This window comes from Pituophis catenifer, unplaced genomic scaffold (genome assembly GCF_029215685.1).
Source record: "Pituophis catenifer annectens isolate HBS135680 unplaced genomic scaffold, rPitCat1.0.hap2 SCAF_12, whole genome shotgun sequence".
In the NCBI taxonomy this organism is placed as follows: Eukaryota; Metazoa; Chordata; class Lepidosauria; order Squamata; family Colubridae; genus Pituophis; species Pituophis catenifer.
In genome coordinates this window covers 2,316,148-2,335,749 of record NW_027256892.1, presented here as the reverse complement: position 1 = coordinate 2,335,749, position 19,602 = coordinate 2,316,148, and the positions used below count along the sequence as shown (strand labels likewise).

General features: G+C 44.9%; 1 protein-coding gene across 1 annotated transcript in view; it reads left to right on the top strand.

Moving 5' to 3' along the window:
• The window catches only part of LOXL2 (lysyl oxidase like 2), a 103,961-nt gene extending 91,795 nt beyond the window's left edge, over window positions 1-12,166 (top strand). Inside the window, exons 10-13 of the mRNA XM_070952272.1 lie at window positions 5,460-5,575; window positions 7,589-7,725; window positions 10,160-10,271; window positions 12,099-12,166. Coding sequence (XP_070808373.1) covers window positions 5,460-5,575; window positions 7,589-7,725; window positions 10,160-10,271; window positions 12,099-12,166 — 433 coding nt within the window. The remainder of the gene's footprint in view (window positions 1-5,459; window positions 5,576-7,588; window positions 7,726-10,159; window positions 10,272-12,098) is intronic.
• The last annotated feature ends 7,436 nt before the right edge of the window (window positions 12,167-19,602 follow it).

The following is a 19,602-nucleotide window of genomic DNA, read 5'->3' as shown; positions in this document are numbered from 1 at the left end:
TTGGGGGTGGGACCAAATAAAAGGTAAGAATAATGTGGGTGGGGGGGTGGGAGGGCAGGGGGGAGAACCGGTTCGGTGACATCATATCATCACCGCTACCGGCTCGGCCGAACCGGACTAAACCGGGAGGAACCCACCACTGGTGGGCATTCATCGTGGATGTTGCACAAATTAAAAACTAAAAACCTCTTGCAAGATGTCAGAATCTCTTTCAACATTCAACAGAAAAGCTTATTACAATGTACCTGATACTTATAACCCCACCCTTGTAAGCATAAATTCTGGGTCAAATATTCATACAATTATCTCTCAAAGGTGCTTTTTCAAAAGGCGACTGGACTTTCTTTTTCCGTGAAGACGTTTCACTTCTCATCCAAGAAGCTTCGTCAGTTCTGACTGAATGGTGGAGAATGGGAGGATTTATATTCGTTGCAGTCATCTGGTCGTTAGCATTCTTTCTGAGAGTTGTTGAGGCCACTTGGAGGTTTAACTGAGCCCTCAGGGTCAAGGAAAAAACAAAGAAAGCCCAGTTGCCTTTTGAGAAAGCACTTTTGGGACAACAAAGTCCTCCAAAGAATATCCATAGATATTCACACAATATTTTTGTTTTGGGGAAGGAACCATAGCTGAGTTCCAGAGTCCCACATTCAGTTGAAGTTCTATTTCAAACATCCAAGTATCAGAGGGAGGGAAGGGAATTCTTCCAGGAAGATTTCTGGAACATGGTTGTAAGTCGTAGAGGAGGTAGCATCCTGGTTGGACAAATACCTTGACAATATGAGAGAGCTTTCTAATGCATGAGACCATTAAATCTATGGAAGAAATTCAGGTTTGTGCAAATTGCCAGCACTGTAACGCTCAAAGATTGGGCCCTAAAGCACCATCGTCCCTCTAAATGCCATCTCTAGGCTCTGCCCCCCAACCAGGGGTGAAATGCTCCCGGTTCGGACTGGATCGCCCGATCCGGTAGCGATGGAGGCGGGTGGTTCGGAGAACCGGTAGCAAAAATCCCTGGCCCTCCCCCCATTGCCCAGCTGAGCCGCGCAATCATCAGAGGCTGTTTTTTATTATTTTTAAAAGCATTTTTTTTTACAAACTTTTTGGCCGAAAAAATGCTTTTAAAAGTAAAAAAAAAAAAAAAGCCTCTGATGATTGTGTGGCTCAGCTGGGATTGTCAGAGGCTTTTAAAAAAAAAAGAAAGCCTCTGTCGATCAGGCAAGTCAGCTGGGATCGTCAGAGGCTTTAAAAGCATTTTTTACAACCTCTTCAGCCGAAGAAAAAATGGTTTTAAAAGTTAAAAAAAAAAAAGTTGGCCACGCCCACTCAGTCATATTACCCCCCTCCCACCAAGCCACGCCCACAGTAACCGGTAGTAACAAATTTTACATTTCACCACTGCCCCCAACTAACAACAAATTATTTTGACAAACTGAAATCCAAAGACTTCCATTTTGCAAGTTTGCCGAATTTTGTAAAATGTTAGGATTCTTTCATGATACCTCACGAGGTTTCAGAAAAGAACACCAAAATCTTGTCGGATTTAAGTCCGGTACGTCCTGCCAAGTTAGAGTGTATTTTTGTTTGTCTGTTTGCTTACTTGATTTCTGACTGATTTATTTAAAGAATGTGGTAACCCCAATCAATCCTAGGAAGTTGATTCGTTCTCTGTCATCTTAGCACAAATCGGTAGACAATATTGAGTTCTTTACTTAAATGGTTCTATGCGGTTCCAAAATGAAATGGAGCATACATTAGAGATTCGGTCTATGACCCCATTATCATAATATATAATACACCAGAGGTGGGGTTTCAGCAGGTTCTGACCAGTTCTAGAGAACCGGTAGCGGAAATTTTGAGTAGTTCGGAGAACCGGTAAATACCACCTCTGACTGGCCCCACCCCCATCTATTCTCTGCCTCCCGAGTCCCAGCTGATCGGAAAGAAATGGGCACCGCCACAGAGAAGGCTCTCCCCCTGGGGGTCGCCAGCCAACATTGTCTGGCGAACGGCACCCTGAGGAGGCCCACTCTGTGCGAGCGTACTGGTCGGTGGGAGGCTATTGGTGGCAGAAGGCGGTCTCGTAGGTACCCCAGCCCTAAGCCATGGAGCACTTTAAAGGTGGTCACCAACACCTTGAAGCGCACCCGGAAGACCACCGGGAGCCAGTGCAGCTCGCGCAGGAGAGGTGTCACATGGGAGCACCTCGTCGCCCCCATAATCCCCCGCGCAGCCGCGTTCTGGACCAGCTGCAGCCTCTGGGTGCATCCCAGGGGGAGCCCCATGTAGAGAGTCCCAGCTGATTGGGAAGAAATGGGGATTTTGCAATAACCTTCCCCTGGAGTGGGGTGGGAATGGAGATTTTACAGTATCCTTCCCCTGGAGTGGGGAGGGAATGGAGATTTTACAGTATCCTTCCCCTGGAGTGGGGAGGAAATGGAGATTTTACACTAACCTTCCCCTGGAGTGGGGAGGAAATGGAGATTTTACAGTATCCTTCCCCTGGAATGGGGTGGGAATGGAGATTTTACAGTATCCTTCCCCTGGAGTGGGGTGGAAATGGAGATTTTACACTATCCTTCCCCTGGAGTGGGGTGGAAATGGAGATTTTACATTATCCTTCCCCTACTATGCCCACCAAGCCACGCCCACCAAGCCACGCCACGCCCACAGAACCTGTAGCAAAAAAAATTGAAACCCACCACTGCAATACACATAGCAGAAACAGAATAGAAATCTATAAATATATAATCCTAGCACAGAATTAATTATAATATTGGCCACGGACAGAGGACATATAAATTGCAGCGATGCCCTCAAAACTTTGGAAAACAAAATAAACAAAGAGAGTACAAAACAGGTTGCAGTGAACATGTCTGCAAAGAGATGGAGTCCCTTTGTAATCATCTGCTAAAATCTATGTTGATGAAAAGAAGGCCAGGAAAGATAAATAGGAGCAGATGGCTCTTCAAATCATCAACCCGCAAGCTATTTAAACTTTTAAAGCTTAACTAAAGCTCTGAATTAGGCCTCCCACTAAGTGAGTACTGTACCTACAGGAGGATTTATCTCCCTGGAGGTGAGCTCACTGTTTAGTTTGATCAAGGGTGTTGTGGAGCACTGCTGGATTAAGTTTGTTCCAAATTATGAATTGAGCTTCAAGAAAAGCGCATTTCCGAGCAGGACAATTGCAACTTTAGCAGGCACTAAACCTTTATGGAAACTGAGACTAGATTTATTGGCTTTTATCAATTCCATTGAGCATTAATTTAAAAGACCTATCATCATCTTTTAACGATGGTCAGAACCTGCTGAATACCACCTCTGAACAGAAGTGAAAACTGATTAATATATATCAGTTTTAAAGGAATGGGAATAAAAGGTAAAAGGTTAAGGGTTCCAGTCATGTCCGACTCTGCGGCATGATGCTCACCTCTGTTTCTTGACCGAGGGAGCCAGTATTGTCCGAAGACAATTTCCAAAGTCATGTGGCCTGCATGGCTCTATGTCAAAGGCTCACGGAATGCTATTAGCTTCCCACCGAAGTGGTACCTATTTATCTACTCACATTTTCATGCTTTCGAACTGCTAGGTTGGCAGGAGCTGCGGGGTGGGCAACTGAATGAAGCTAGCAGAGTTCTTTAATGGCCCGATGCCCTTCCTGTCACCAATGCGGAGTTTTGTTCAGCAGATATATTCTCATTGTACTCAGCAAGAGAAATATCTGCCTCTACCTAGGATCGAATTCACAACCTCCTGATTGCGAGGCGAGAACTCCACCTCTAGGCCACCGCACGACTCCTTTAATTTAAAAGACCTATGTCTCCTGCTTTTAAAGAGCTGTGTCTTCTATATATTCAGGTTCTTGACCCATTCTCTATATCAGGGGTGTCAAACTGGCAGCCCACGGCCCGGATGCATCACATGCAAGCCACGCCCACCCCAGTTCCGCGAATGGGAAAAACATCGCGAAACATCACGTGATGTGGCGAGTTTGACACCCGTGCTCTATGTCATCTTGCCCATCAGGCCAAAGTTCTCAGAATCTCATGAGGCAGCATTTCTCAAACGTGGCATGTGGACTCCAACTCCCAGAATTCCCCAGCCAGCATTCTGGGAGTTGAAGTCCACACATGTTAAAGTTGCCACAGTCAAGAAACAATGTTTTAAGGCATAATCCTCTTAGTTCTTGAAGACAGCTAGAGGTTGACAGGAATGGACTTGAGTCTTTGACGTCACATGAATTCAATAGAATAGAATAGAATTTTTTATTGGCCAAGTGTAATTGGACACACAAGGAATTTCTCTTGGTGCATACGCTCTCAGTGTACATAAAAGAAAAGATACATTTGCCAAGAATCATAAGGTACAACACTTAATGATAGTCATATTGTATTATTGCTTGGGACAAAATAACAGGATCCCCCCAAAATGCATTCATATGGTATTTATTTCCTTCTTCTAGACTAATGTCATCAAGCTGGAGTTCATCCAATAAATAGTCACATTTTGGTGATGTTTTCATCTGAATGAAAAGCTTTTATAGTTAACCAGTAGTAAATCTGGATGACCATTGGTGTTCTTCCCCAGCTCCGGATTCCCAAGGATTGTGACACACACCAACGGTCCTTATCAAAGTTATAACGTACCAAGAATAAACAAAGTCCGGCAAAGGTTGGCAACCAGCCCAGAAAACAAGATACGATAAGACACTCACTCTCCAAAATGCTCTGTAATAATTACACGTTGTTTCCAGCAAGAAATTACTAACTGTGTGCGACTTAAATAGGCTAAGGGAGTGGCCAATTACCCTCAAACCTTACTCTCAAGGAGACCTCCTCCTCCTGAGTAGCCACTCCTGCCTTTTGGCAGCCCTGGGTGCTCGAGCATTGAGGAGAGGCTCCTCCACTTCGCTCTCTCCACTTGAAGGAGCCTCTGGAGGTTCTGAAGGCCCAAGCTGAGTCTCTGCCTTTGGCACCACATCCTCTTCAGCCTCCTCGCTGTCCGACACGAGTGCCGGCTGCACAGGCTGCTGGCGCGACCCCACACCAGCCTCCTCGTCGTCGGGATCAGCCACGATCTGCGCAGGCCGCTGGCGGGCCACAACAATTGGCTAGGGCTTCCCTGTATGCATATGTGGTAGGGGAGATACCAGAGTTACGATAAACTGCCATTCTGGTGTGTCTAAAACAACCAACAATTAGATATGCTTTGATTATATAATGTCTAGACTCACCAGCCTTAACCATGATTTGCTAACTAAACCACAGAGAGCTGAGTTTATCGATAGAAGAGAATGGCTGTAGCTCAGGGTTGAATGGTGGGGTCTTTGGTGCTCTCTGAGCTTGGTGATTTTCTTGCAGACGTTTCATTAGGTAACATAATCAGTTGCTGAGTTTACACAAGACATCAAATCTTCGTTGGCAACCTTCAGAAATTTGCTTTCTTTCTGGCTTCTACAGGCATTACCACAGCATGGAAGTCTTTGCCCACTACGATCTGTTGGATAGCAACTGGACTCAAGTTGCCGAAGGCCACAAAGCCAGCTTTTGCCTGGAGGACAGTGACTGCATAGATGGTACATGTGTTTCTAACATTATTTCAGTGCGTTGACAATATGCCAGTTGATTAGCATTCCTTAATCCCAGCTATTTTCCCGCTTAACACCAGCATAGAGTGTATGTCGAAGGCTGAGTCTCTGTGACCATTATGAGCCGCAGTGGTCAGAGTGCAGTACAGCAGGCTACTTCCGCTGACTGCCGGCTGCCTGCAATTTGGCAGTTCGAATCCCACCAGGCTCAAGGTTGACTCAGCCTTCCATCCTTCCGAGGTGGGTAAAATGAGGACCCAGATGGTTGGGGGCAATAGGCTGGACTATGTAAACTGCTTAGAGAGGGCTGTTAAGCACTGTGAAGCGGTATATAAGTCTAAGTGCTATGGCTATTGCTATTAAAATCAAATGGAGAATCAACCTTCCACCATCCATTGTTCAACTTATCCACAAATCAGGCTGAAAAATGATTGAGAGTCTAGGACATTCCTGGGAATAAATCTTTAAAGATTATACTTTCCTCTTCAGAATGAAGAAAATACTAGTTCTAGGCCCTCATTCCTGTGGATATAGGAAACTGCTTTATGTTAAATCAGAACGGTGGGCCAGTCCGATTTAGTATATCTCTATTGAAGTGAGCGGTGGGACGTGGTGGCTCAGTAGCTAAGATGCTGAGCTTGTCGATCGAAAGGTTGGCCATTCAGCGGTTCGAATCCCTAGCGCCGCATAACGGGGTGAGCTCCCGTTACTTGTCCCAGCTTCTGCCAACCTAGCAGTTCGAAAGCACGTAAAAAATGCAAGTAGAAAAATAGGGACCACCGTTGGTGGGAAGGTAACAACGTTCCGTGCACCTTTGGTGTTGAGTCATGCCAACCACATGACCATGGAGGCGTCTTTGGACAGCAGTGGCTCTCCGGCTTTGAAACGGCGATGAGCACCGGCCTCTAGAGTCGGGAACAACTAGCACATATGTGCAAGAGGAACTTTTACCTTTATTGAAGTGAGCAACATCTAAGGCTTTGCCCCACAAGCCTTCACTTCCTTCTGCCAAAGACTGTTACCCAACATCTCCTCCCAAGTCAACTGGCTATTGTGTAACCTCTTTTTTGGAGATACCATTGAAACAGGATATTTAATTACATGCTATGTCTATGGAGATTCTCAGTCATCCAGGTCATAATTGTTCCAAAGGTGCTTTTTCCAAAAAGCAACTGGATTTGGGTTTCTTTGGGGTTTTTTTGTCCCATTTGAAAATGTTCTCTACTTTTTTTAAAAAAAATGTTCTCTACTCATCCAAGAAGCTTCTTCAGTTCCTTCTTCAAAAACCAAGAAATCCATTTTTTTTTACTACCAGTTCTGTGGGCGTGGTTTGGTGGGCATGGTGTGACTTGGTGGGCATGGCTTGGTGGGCATGGCAGGGGAAGGATACTGCAAAATCTCCATTCCCTCCCCACTCCAGGTGAAGGATATTGCAAAATCCCCATTCCCATCCCACTCCAGGGGGAAGGATATTGCAAAATCCCCATTCCCTCCCCACTTCTGGGGCCAGCCAGAGGTGGTATTTGCTGGTTCTCCAAACTCCTCAAAATTTCTGCTACCGGTTCTCCAGAACCTGTCAGAACCTGCTGGATTTCATCCCTGCTTTGGGCTAATAATTACATGATATGCTTTATCCTTCAGGGGGAAAAATACAGACAACTTCCCATAACTTTTTAAAATGGGGGCCATTGGTCCTGGCATAGAAGTGGGTTTCCAGTTGCATAGGCCACATTCATATTGGTGTGCTCATCTAAAGCAGGGGTCTCCAACCTTGGCAACTTTAAGACTTGTGGACTTCAACTCCCAGAATCTCCCAGATAGCATGACTGGCTGAGGAATTCTGGGAGTTGAAGTCCACAAGTCTTAAAGTTGCCAAGGTTGGAGACCCCTGATCTAAAGCATTATCCATAGATCACTTCTCTTATTGCGATTTAGTTAAAACACCAACATGCCTTCCAATACGTTGATACTACCATACCTTTCTACTGACTTCCTTCTTAGGGGTCCAGAAGCAGTACGAGTGTGCAAACTTTGGGGAGCAAGGGATCTCTGTCGGATGCTATGACGTGTATCGGCATGATATTGATTGCCAGTGGATTGACGTTACTGATCTCAAACAAGGAGACTACATCTTCCGGGTAAGCTGTGATTCCGCCAGTGAATGGTAACCATGGGCCTCGTTTGCAGAATAGAAGCAACCCTGCCTCTCTCTTTGCCAGCCAGTTGACTACAGGTAGTCCTCGACTTACAACAGTTCACTTTTGTGACCGTTAACAACGGCACCGAAAAAAGTGACTTATGGCCATTTTTCAACAGTTACAACTTTGCAGCACTCCATGATCATGCGATTGTTCTGCCCCATCTACAGACCACAAAGAACGCAGCACACACAAAGTCCGTACAAACCTTAGTTTACTAATTAAGGACTACTAATGAGCTTTCTTAGTAGTTGTTCAAACACATGTCTTTTCTGAACAAAGGCTGTTAATTTAACTTCATTAACAGCCGACAAGAGTCCAAGGAATAATAACTCAATTCTGAGGCACAGTCTTTCAGATAACCGTAAACTTACTGTGGTTGGCAGAATGCCCAGAAGCAATTTGCAGGAAAAATGATAAGAGAGAAGCAAGAGCCGATCAGACGTTTCTGGAGTCAATACGCGAAGGAATATGAACGCAGTTGTTTTCTGCAAATTGCCTCAGTCGTCGTCATTCCTTAAATAGGTTAGGGGAGTAGCCAATTAGCCCCATGCCTTACTCTCGAGAAGACCTCCTCCTGAGGAGCCACTCCTGCCTTTTGGCAGCTCTGCGCGCCCGTGCATCAAGAAGAGGCTCCTCCTCTTCTTCCTCTTCACTTATGGGAGCTTCTGGAGGTTCTAAAGGCCCTGGCTGAATCCCCGCCTCTGGCACCATATCTTCTCCAGCCTCCTCATTGTCCGACTCGAATGCCAGCTGCACAGGCTGCTGGCAAATCACCGCACCAGCCTCCTCACTGTCGGAATCAGCTACCAGCTGCACAGGCCGCTGGTGGGCCACAACAGCGATCAAAATTCAGACGTTTGGCAACTGGTTCATACTTATGACGGTTGCAGCATCCCAGGGTCACATTTGGCGACTTTCTGACAAGCAAAGTCAATGAGGAAGCCAGATTTCAGAGCCGCGGTGGCACAGTGGTTAGAATGCAGTACTGCAGGCTACTTGTGCTGCCTGCCGGCTGCCTGGAATTTGGCCCGTGGTGAAATAAAAGTTGAGAACCACAGACAAAAATGGAAGGGCACTTCGATTCCCACCATGGATGAATGGTTGCAGAAGCTGATGGGAATTGGCTAAAATGGCAAAACTGGCAATCTTGTTTAAAGAAAAGAACATAAGTACTTTGGTTTCCACCTGGAAACCGCTTCTAAACTTTGTGCTTGAAGTGGGAAAAGTATGAAACTTTGATTTTGGGTTTTACTGATTAGACTGCTAGATTCCTTATAGAAATGGCTAGTAGTTGATATTATTATGAAAAAAAAACAGAAAGTTGTGGTTTGATGTTAATGCCTTATTTTACTGCAACGGAGAGAGTTCGAAGTCAATGCTTCTTTTTCTCTTTCCTAATCCTTCCCCACTTTTCTTTCCTCCCCCTCCTCCCCACTCTCTTCCTATTTGGTATTTTGTATCTTATTTTATCTTGTAACTCAATAAAAATGTTAAACTAGGGAAATATTTACAGTCGTGGCCAAAACTGTGGAAACCTTTTGGGAAAAGTGTATTTTTCTAAAACTAGTTAATAACACCAGTTTTATTTTGGAGTAGTACCATAAAATTATATATCAATGGAAAGATAATTTAATCAAGAATGTAATGCAATAACTTTTATGAAGGATTTGCTATTAGAATAGCAGTTATAAAGAAGAAAAGTGAAACGTGATAGACAAAGATGATCACCATAGAAAAAACGAGATATACAAAAATGATCACCCTGTTGGGTAACCTTTAGCATGAATTACGGCCTTACAACGTCTTCCCATGGAGTGAACCAAGTCTTTTAGTTCTGCAGCTGTTCTAATGTGAAACCAAGATTGAATGATGGCTTCTGTTAACTGGGTTTTATTGCTGGGTCACTTCTGACTAACAAGTTTCTTTAGTCGGCTCCATCGATTTTCCATTGGGTTAAGGTCTGGGCTATTCCCAGGCCATTCCAGCAGTGGAATAGGATTATCTTGAAACTCCCCCCCCCCAAAAAAAAGTAGTGTTATTAGCCATCAAACCTCAAACATACACTTTTCCCAAAAGGTTTCCACAATTTTGGCCACTGCTGTACAATTATGAAAGGCAAAAATAAAAAAAAAAAGGGTGAGAGCCACTTTCTTTGGCTATTTTAACTCCAGTAAATACAATGGCTGCATCAGTTTGTGCTAGAAAATTGTTTGCTAGCAATGTGTAATTGAAGTCTCCCCTTTTTTACGTGTGAGATGTAAAAAGAGATGGGGCTTCAATTGCATGATCAAAGTAACTTTTCTTACACGCACCCAATCAAAATTATATCTCCAATTAGATCACATTAAAATTCCCAATTATCTTTTCCCAGATCATTGTTAATCCGAACTTTGAAGTGGCAGAGTCTGATTATTCCAACAATGTGATGCTATGTAACGTCAGGTATGGGTCACTACGCGTATGGGTATTCAACTGCCATATAGGTAAGTTTGGCTTTTACTTTTCTTTTCTTTTCTTTTTTTATAAACAACGACTTGCAGAGATGAGCTTTGTATCAATGAAATAGTTCTCAGTTCTTCAAGATCAGGAAACAGAATATAGCAATGCTATCAAAACTCTACAGCTGCAGGATCTTGAAAGCCTGACAAACTTTCTCCTCCCTCTCTCTCTCTCTCTCTGTCTCTCTCTGTGTATCTGTGTGTCTCTCTGTGTGTGTGTATGTCTCTCTCTCTCTCTTTCTCTCTGTCTCTCTCTGTGTGTGTGTATCTGTGTGGGTGTATCTGTGTGCGTGTGTCTCTGTTTGGGTGTCTCTCTGTCTCTTGGTGTGTGTGTGTGTTTCTCTATGTCTCTGTCTCTGTCTCTCGGTGTATTTCTGCATGTCTCTCTCTGTCTCTCAGTCTGTCTCTCTCTGACTCTCTCTCTGTCTCTTTCTCTCTCTCTATCTTTCTCTCTCTGTCTGTCTGTCTGTCTCTCTCTCTCTCTGTGTATCTGTGTGTGTGTATCTGTGTGGGTGTGTCTCTCTGTGTGTGTCTGTCTCTCGGTGTGTGTGTGTTTCTCTATGTCTCTGTCTCTGTTTCTGTCTCTCTGTATCTGTGTGTCTGTGTGTATGTCTCTCTATATGTGTGTGTGTATCTGTGTGGGTGTGTCTCTGTGTGTGTGTCTCTCTGTCTTTCGGTGCGTGTGTGTTTCTCTATGTCTCTCTCTCTCTCTCTGTATCTGTGTGTCTCTGTGTATGTCTCTCTCTCTGTGTGTGTGTGTGTATTTGTGTGGGTGTGTCTGTGTGGGTGTGTCTCTCTGTCTCTCGGTGTGTGTGTGTTTCTCTATGTCTCTGTCTCTCTCTCTGTATCTGTGTGTATGTCTCCCTCTCTCTGTGTGTGTGTATCTGTGTGGGTGTGTCTGTGTCTGTGTGTGTGTGTCTCCCTGTCTCTCGGTGTGTGTGTGTTTCTCTATGTCTCTGTCTCTGTCTATGTATTTCTCTGCGTGTCTCTCTCTGTCTCTCAATCTGTCTGTCTGTCTGTCTGCCTGTCTATCTGTCTGTCTGTCTCTCTCTGTGTGTGTGCCTATCTCTATGTATCTCTCTGTATGTATGTCTCTTTATCTTTCTCTGTGTGTATCTCTCTCTCTCTCTCTCTCTCTCTCTCTCTCTCAAGAGAATTAAGACAGAGCAGTATTGAGTTTCTTTCTCACCCTACCTCTCTCAAGGCTATGCTGGTGTTTATAAAATTGCCCTCGTGTTCCTTCTTTCAAGCTGTCTCTTGAAAGAATATTCAATACAATAATTGAATTGCTTGTATCCAAAACAGTGTAAGAAAAATATTTTTTTTTATTTTTAATTAAACATCCCATTAATTTAATTGTTCATTTGTTAAATTATGATACTTTTGTGATTGAATTAGAACTGGTTCATCGGTTTCTGAAACTCCCATTTAGAAGGTCATCCTAGAATCCTGTAAGGATTGTTGCTTTTTTTGCACACACTGGATAAATTTCCAGGAACCCTATCACGTATCTAAAAGGCACAAATGCCAACTGGGAAATTCACCTGTTTTGAAAAGCAAAGTTAAAAATCAGCCCTATCTGGACATTTCCCTGCGCGTTTCACTTAACAACTGTATTGATTTGCTTAACAACGGGGACAAAAAAAAGTTCATAAGCTCGGGCATGACTCCAGTGGAAATTCTGTCCCCAATTGTGGCTGTGGAGGAATAATTGTGGTTATTCCTCCACTACAGGTTGAAGAATTCCTGTAGTTTTTCATCTTTTGCACTTAGTTGACCGTCTCTTCTCTCTTTTTTTCTCCTTTCTCACAGCCAACTCTTATTACGAACCAGACCAGAAAGAATACTTCAATGGACTTTGGAACAATCAGGTGTTTTAACTTTAGACCCTCTGTTTAAAAAAAAAAAAAAAAAGGAATAAAAAAAAAGAGGAAGGCCTTTCCCCATGATTTCCCTAACCACTGCTCGGAAAACTGAAGTTAAGCAATGAACGTTTTCACGTTAGCTCTGTAAGTTATTTTTCAAGGATGTTACTCCAAAATCTACTTTGCAACATTTAGCAGAAGGAAACCGCAGCGGCAGACTCAAATTTCACACCGTTCCAAGAGAAGGAAGGTTTTGCACTAGCTGTACGACTTTGCCTTCCCTCCATGTACTTCAACCCTTTGCAAACTCTCACTCACTCCCACTTGATCCACTGCAGCGTCCGAAGAGGAACCTGACTGACAACTCAGCAAGGATTTGATGCTCAGAGTTACCTTCTTTTTTTTTCTTTTTTTTTTTGAGGACTTCTCTTTCAGCCTCAGTAGTTTGTCTTGCAGACGTTCGAAAATCTGACTCTATGCCACTGGTGGGAGGTCACTTTTCTTTCCTCTTAGCCTGCTCACATCTCCAAGAACACAGGCGATTATTTGATTTTGGGAGGGGAAAAACAGTGAAACTGTCAGTAGGGCAAGGAAAATATGGCCATCCTAACTTCCATCTTGGTTTTAAAAACCACTAGAATGTGAATTTTTTGAAACACAGTAAGCCAGGGGTATCAAAATCAAGGCACGCAGGCTGGATCTGGCCTGCGGGGTGCTTAGATCTGGCCCACGCCCCCCCCTGGAAATAGCGAAGGACCAGCCCTCAGTGCCTCTGCCAGCAAAAATGGAGGTACCGTGTTTCCCCGAAAATAAGACCCTGTCTTATATTTTTTTGAACTCTGAAATAAGCACTTGGCCTTATTGCCATGTGCTCAAAAGCCCGATTGGGCTTATTATCAGGGGATGTCTTATTTTGGGGGAAACAGGGTAAGGAGGGCCGCGTGCTCCATTTTCATTGACAGAGGGCTCAGGCCACCACAGGTGCCCCCGACACGAGTGACGTCGAGCTGGCCACATCCACCCTGGCCACGCCCCACCCGGCTCCCCCAAAGTCAAACACAACCCCGATGCGGCCCTCAATGAAATCAAGTTTGACACCCCTGCAGTAAACTGTTCACCTGCCCTGCCTTATCCATGTCTTTTCCGTCCACGCCACCCCACCCTTAGCCACATATTTCCTTCCCGTCAATATTAAGAAATAAATCAACTATAGCAGAGGTGGGTTTCAGCAGGTTCTGACCAGTTCTGGAGAACCGGTAGCGGAAATTTTGAGTAGTTCGGAGAACCGGTAACTACCACCTCTGACTGGCTCCGCCCCCATCTATTCTCTGCCTCCCGAGTCCCAGCTGATTGGGAGGAAATGGGGATTTTGCAGTAGCCTTCCCCTGGAGTGGGGAGGGAATGGAGATTTCACAGTATCCTTCCCCTGGAGTGGGGTGGAAATGGAGATTTTACAGTATCCTTCCCCTGGAGTGGGGTGGGAATGAAGATTTTACAATATTTTCCCCCTGAAGTGGGGTGGGAATGGAGATTTTACAGTATCCTTCCCCTGGAGTGGGGTGGGAATGGAGATTTTACAGTATCCTTCCCCTGCCACGCCCACCAAGCCATGCCACGCCCACAGAACCGTTAGTAGAAAAATTTGAATCCCACCACTGAACTATGCCAAGCTTTTCCCACGATAGACCTCTTCCCTATTTTATTACAGCAAACTGTTCTACGATATCTTGTAAGGATTTTTTTAAAAAATGAATTTCTTAGGACGCATTTTACACGGGAGTCCTTGAAGGGGTTCCAAAAATCAAGATGGCAACTCCTAACCATGTGACTGTAGCCATCTTGACTTTTTGATGACAACCCTCTCTTTAGTAAATGTATGATGGTGCTAAGCACATTTGCCTCTGTTTGTTTGAGGCCATGCATTCCTGCAGAAAACCATTCCTACTTGAATATATTTATTTTTTTTCCGTGTTTTTAAAGGAAAGGCCTTTTACCCAGGGAGACAGTTTGCATACAGTACTTCCAAAGGAAATTAAAAAAAATCCACAAAGGGTTCCCATTTTGTTACTTTTACGATCCTGTACAAAAGAGGGACCTGCAAACTCGAGCTATGGATTTGCTGCAGGGGAATCAGAGCCCCACATCCAGCAGTTTTGTTTCTAAAATAATAACAATAACAATAATAATCGGAGATGTTTTTGGAGGCTCAAAAAGCCGAACGTGAACTTTGATCTATTGTTTCTTTCAAACATCCAGTGACTAAGAGTAGATTGCCTCTGACTGTGGACGTTACTAGTTTTTGCTGCATCAAGACTTTAAACCAGGAGTGGGTTTCACTTACCTTCGCTACCGGTTCGGAACTGAGAGCGTGTGCACACGCTCGCTTTGCTCGTGCGCGGTGCTTCTGCACATGCTCAGAACCTTCTGCGCACGTGCAGAGCAGTGGTGGGTTCCTCCTGGTTCGGCCTGGTTCGGCCAAGCCGGTAGCGGTGACGATATGACGTCACCGAACCGGTTCTCTTTGTTCGGGAGCTGGGCCCTCCTGCCCCCCCCCCCGGTTATTCTTACCTGTTATTTGGCCCTGCCCCCAATCTATTCGCTGCCTCCTGAGTCCCAGCTGATCAGCTAGAAGAAAAAAAACTGTTTAAACTCTTGCCGCGGGGCTTCAAAGGGCTGCTCTACAGCTGATCAGTGTTAAAAGGCAGTGTGGTGGTAGACCAGGACACTCGAAAAACAAATGAGTAGACCAGTGCCTCCGAAAACAAATGAGTAGACCGGTGCCTCCAAAAACAAATGAGTAGACCGGTACAGCTCTGCAAGCAGTTAAAAGCCTGGTAGAGCAGTACCTCTGCTAAATCCTAAAGAATTGTCACATGACCATCATGCTATGCCCATAAAATAAGCCACGCCCACAGAACCGGTAGTAAAAAAATTTAGAACCCACCCCTGGCTCAGAGCATCCGTGATGACATCCGGACGGGTGGGCGGAGCCTCCCACCAAACCAGGGCGAACCGGTAGAAACCCACCACTGCTTTAAACCCACCGTATTTGGGGACTATAAGAAAGAAAGAATTCAATGTAACTAAAGCAGCGGTGTCAAACTCAAGGCCCAAGGTAATTAGATCTGGCCCTGGAAACAGCGAAGGCCCGGCCTGCGGTACTTCTGCCAGTGAAAACGGGCTCCCAAGCTCCGTTTTCAGCTGCAACGGCCTCCTGCAACCTTCTGTCAGTGAAAACGGAGCTCGGGAGGGTCGTGTGCGGTGCCCCGACACGAATGGCATCAAGCTGGCCACGCCCCTGTTCCTCCTCCCAAGGTCAAACACAACCGTGATGCGGCTCTGAATGAAATCGAGTTTGACACCCCTGATCTAAAGCGAAAAGACAAAACATAAAATGATTTAAAAGCCTTCCAATTCTTGAAAACTCATTCCTTGGCTGCTTTAGGGAAGAGAAAATAAATAAATCCGTAACCAGAGAGGGGAATCACGTTATCAAAAAGAGTGTCTCGTCCAGTACTGTGGAGATTTATGCAAACCAAGTTCATTCAACTCTTCTTGATCAGGGACACTGTGAATTATTATTATTATTATTTTTTTAATAGCCATCCGTTCCCTTTTTCTTGCTCGCTCTGCTGATTCTTGCTTGTCGAATGAGAACTAGTACAGACACGTTGGTTGGGAGGAATAAGCTAAGAGGATTTTAAAATGGTATTTTGCACAGGTATAAGTGTTGTATGAATAAACTGAGATTATGCTGACCGTTTGTAGACTTTCTTTTAAAAGGTTGCACTAACGAACTTTCAGAGTTGGTTCTCTCCACAACAGATCTATCACACAATGGGCATGACAAGACTAATTGCCCATTCACCAAACCATGTTTGAACTTATCTTCCTTCCTTCCTTCCTTCCTTCCTTCCTTCCTTCCTTCCTTCCTTCCTTCCTTCCTTCCGAGATGGGTTTCAGCAGGTTCTGACCAGTTCTGGAGAACTGGTAGCGGAAATTTTGAGTAGTTCGGAGAAGCGGTAGTAAAAATTCTGACTGGCCCCGCTCCCATCTATTCTCTGCCTCCCAAGTCCCAGCTGATCAGGAGGACATGGAGATTTTGCAGTAACCTTCCCCTGGATCATTTTTTTGTCCGGCCATTAGTTTGACCAGATAAACCCAGATTTAATTTGACCAAGGAACATACCTCTTAAAGCTTGTGTGCTAGTTCTGTGACGCTCAAAAATCACAACCAATCTCAGCAAAATCCAGGCTGAGAAGTATCGGATTTGGCCAGTGGACTAGTTCAGAGGTCTCCAACCTTGGCAACTTTAAGCCTGGAGGACTTGGGAGCAAAGCTGGCTGGGGAATTCTGGGAGTTGAAGTTCTCCAGGCTTAAAGTTGCCAAGGTTGGAGACCCCTGAACTAGAACGCATCTCTTAGAAGGGTGATAAGTCTTCACCCACCACTGAATGCATATCACAGACTGCCAAAAGACTGCCCCGACTCAACTTTTCTAAGCTGTCAAAGGTAGCAAACAAAAGAGGATTTGAGCAAACCACTGAGCATTTGGGCTTGGATGTGAACAATTTTAATTTTTTGTAAAAACAAATGAACAGTGGAGTCAGTAAACAAGTCAATGGCTTCTGCAAATATATAGTTTAGTGTCTTCAGTGTTTTCACACACAATCTAATTAGACACATAATCTAATTAGACCTGTAGTCCATCATGAGAGGGCCGAGAAATCATTCCCCCACATGAATTTGAAAATCAAAAGTTGCAGCTGCATGTGTCAACCCTGAGGCTGACCTGACTGAAGCCATTTTTATCACTTCAGTGTTGCTACACTGGAGCTGAGGGATAGGGAGGGAGGATTTGAGATAGAGGGGTTTCTGTAGCCAAAAAAAACCCCATATTTTCTCTTGGGAACCAAGGACATTCTCACTGGTCGGAAGAAGGCGGAGTGATGCTACCCGGTTGCTGGATCACACCGTGATTGGACCTTCTGACTTTTTTGAGAAAGTGAACAAACTTTTAATTAGGTGAAAACCGCAGGAACCCTCAGAGTCGGTTTTCAGCAGATAAGTCCCAATATGATAATTCCTAATAAAAGTCATCTTTGAGGAATCTGCATGACTTGGAGTCTTGCTTGCTATGGATTTATTACCATATTTTTCAGAGTATAAGACGCACCTTTTTCCCCCCAAAAAAGAGGGTGAAAATCTGGGTGTCTTATTCTCCGAATGTAGCCCTGCCCAGCTTCTCAAACGGAGGTTTCAGAGGCTGAAAAAAGTATCAGAAACGAAGCTTCAGAAAAGAAACCCGCTAACAGAGCTTCAGAAAAGAAGCTTCCAAACAGAGCTTCAGAAAAGAAGCCCCCAAACAGAGCTTCAGAGGCTTTTTTTCTGAAGCTCTGTTTCGGAGGCTTTCAGAGGCAGGAAAAAAAGTTTTTTCTGAAACAGAGTTTCAGAAGTTTCAGAGGTAGCAAAAAAAAAAAAAGCAAAAAAAAAAAAAAAGCAAGGCACAGAGCTCACAACTAAGGAACCTGTTGCTAAAATTCACCTCTGGGAACAGCTGATTGGGGATATTCCAGGAGGCCGATCCACCTGCCAATCACCTTTTTTCTTATTTTCCTCCTCAAAAACTAAGGTGCGTCTTATACTCTGAAAAATACGGTACTTGGAACCCTGACAGCATGCTTATTGCTTTTGAAAATAGAAAAAAGGCAGAATTAAAGCAATACCATTTTCCACAAATAAAGGCAAATATACGTGTCCCAGGTTAATGTTGCAGGATCCAATCAGGATTGGTCATTGGGACCAGACGTTTACTCTTCTGAGCTTTCAGACTCATGCTGGAGTCCATCCTCGGGGAACTTCTCTCTACCGGGAGGTGTGGTAGACAGAAGTTCTCTCTCTCTCTCTGTCTCTCTCTCTCTCCCTCCCTCTCTCTTCTACTCTCTACATTTTGGTAAAGAGAAGTTCCCCCAGGATGGACTCCAACATTAGTCTAAAAGCTCGGAAGACTAAACCTCTGGTCCTGGTGGCCGACCCAGATTGTATCCTGTAATACCAATTCATCTACTTCATCTAAGGCAGGGGTGTCAAACTCAAGGCCCACGAACCGGATTCGGCCCATGTGGCTGCCCTGGAAATAAGCAAAAACCAGACTGCGGTGCCTCTGCCAGTGAAAGCAGAGCTTAGGGGGCCACACACACACCCGGGCCCCGTTTTTGCTGGTAGAGGGCTTCAGGAGGCCGTCGTGGCCAAACATAAAGCCCGGGGGGGCGCATGTGCCCCCCCAGCCCTGTTTTCACTGGCTCAGGGCTAGCAAAACAAACTAAAATGTTTCCCCCTTTGCATTTGAACATTCAAGAAGGGACAGGAAAGGAGAAAGGGAGAGGAAAGACAAAGAAAAAGAAAAAGGGAAGATGGAAAGAGAGCAAGGAAGGGAAAAGAAGGCAAGGGGAAGGAAGAAGAAAGGAGAATGAAGAGGGAAGGAAAAAGAAAAGGAAGGAAGGAAGGAAGGAAGGAAGGAAGGAAGGAAGGAAGGAAGGAAGGAAGGAAGGAAGGAAGGAAATAATGTGAGGGAGGATCTGAGGGAAGTCCTGCCTTAGCACTTGGCCACCACAGGTGCCAACACGAGTGATGTTGAGCTGGCCACGCCCACCCTGACGATGCCTACCACGGCCACACCCACTCGGCTCCCCCAAGATCAAACACAACCAATGCGGCCCTCAATGAAATTGAGTTTGACACCCCTGATCTAAGCCATTACATAACGTGTTTCCCCTGTCTTATATTTTTTAGAACCCTGAAATAAGCGCTTGGCCTTATTGCCATGCACTCAAAAGCCCGACTGGGCTTATTATCAGGGGATGTCTTATTTTGGGGGAAACCGGAGAGAAATGGCAAGAGAGCACTAACTACATTTCAGTCCTTCTTTTTTTTCAATTGCTTTTCCCAAAAGTGGAAAGCTACCATCTAGGACTGTGCAGCACTTTCAGTTCCAAGAACCTGCTTTCAGAGGGCACCGAGAAGCTAACGTTACACCCTTCTAGAACTTTTAGCCATCCTTCTGAAGTCAAGTGTTAGCTGCAGAAACCGTCCCGGGTCCCGGGTGCTTGAAGGAGCTGCGGATAAAGTTCCGTTCATCACCCTGCTTGCTCTGAAAGATCTCTTGGGAATCCAAAACTCAATCCGCTGGAATCCCAACGTGTTATTTCTCAAATGTATTTGGAAGCTGAAACTGGGCAAGTTATGAACTGGGTTCTGTCTGTGGGTTATGAAACCAGAGCGACTGATTTGACCGATAGATCAAAAAGCTACGGTATGTTCTTCCCAGCCAAGGAATTCTCCTGTCTCCAGCCCGTAACCTGAGAGTAACCCGAGCTTTGAAAGGGACGGCGGGTTTGGGAGGATAGACAAAAGCCACGAGGAGGAAAGGAAAACGTTTGATACCAGTTTGA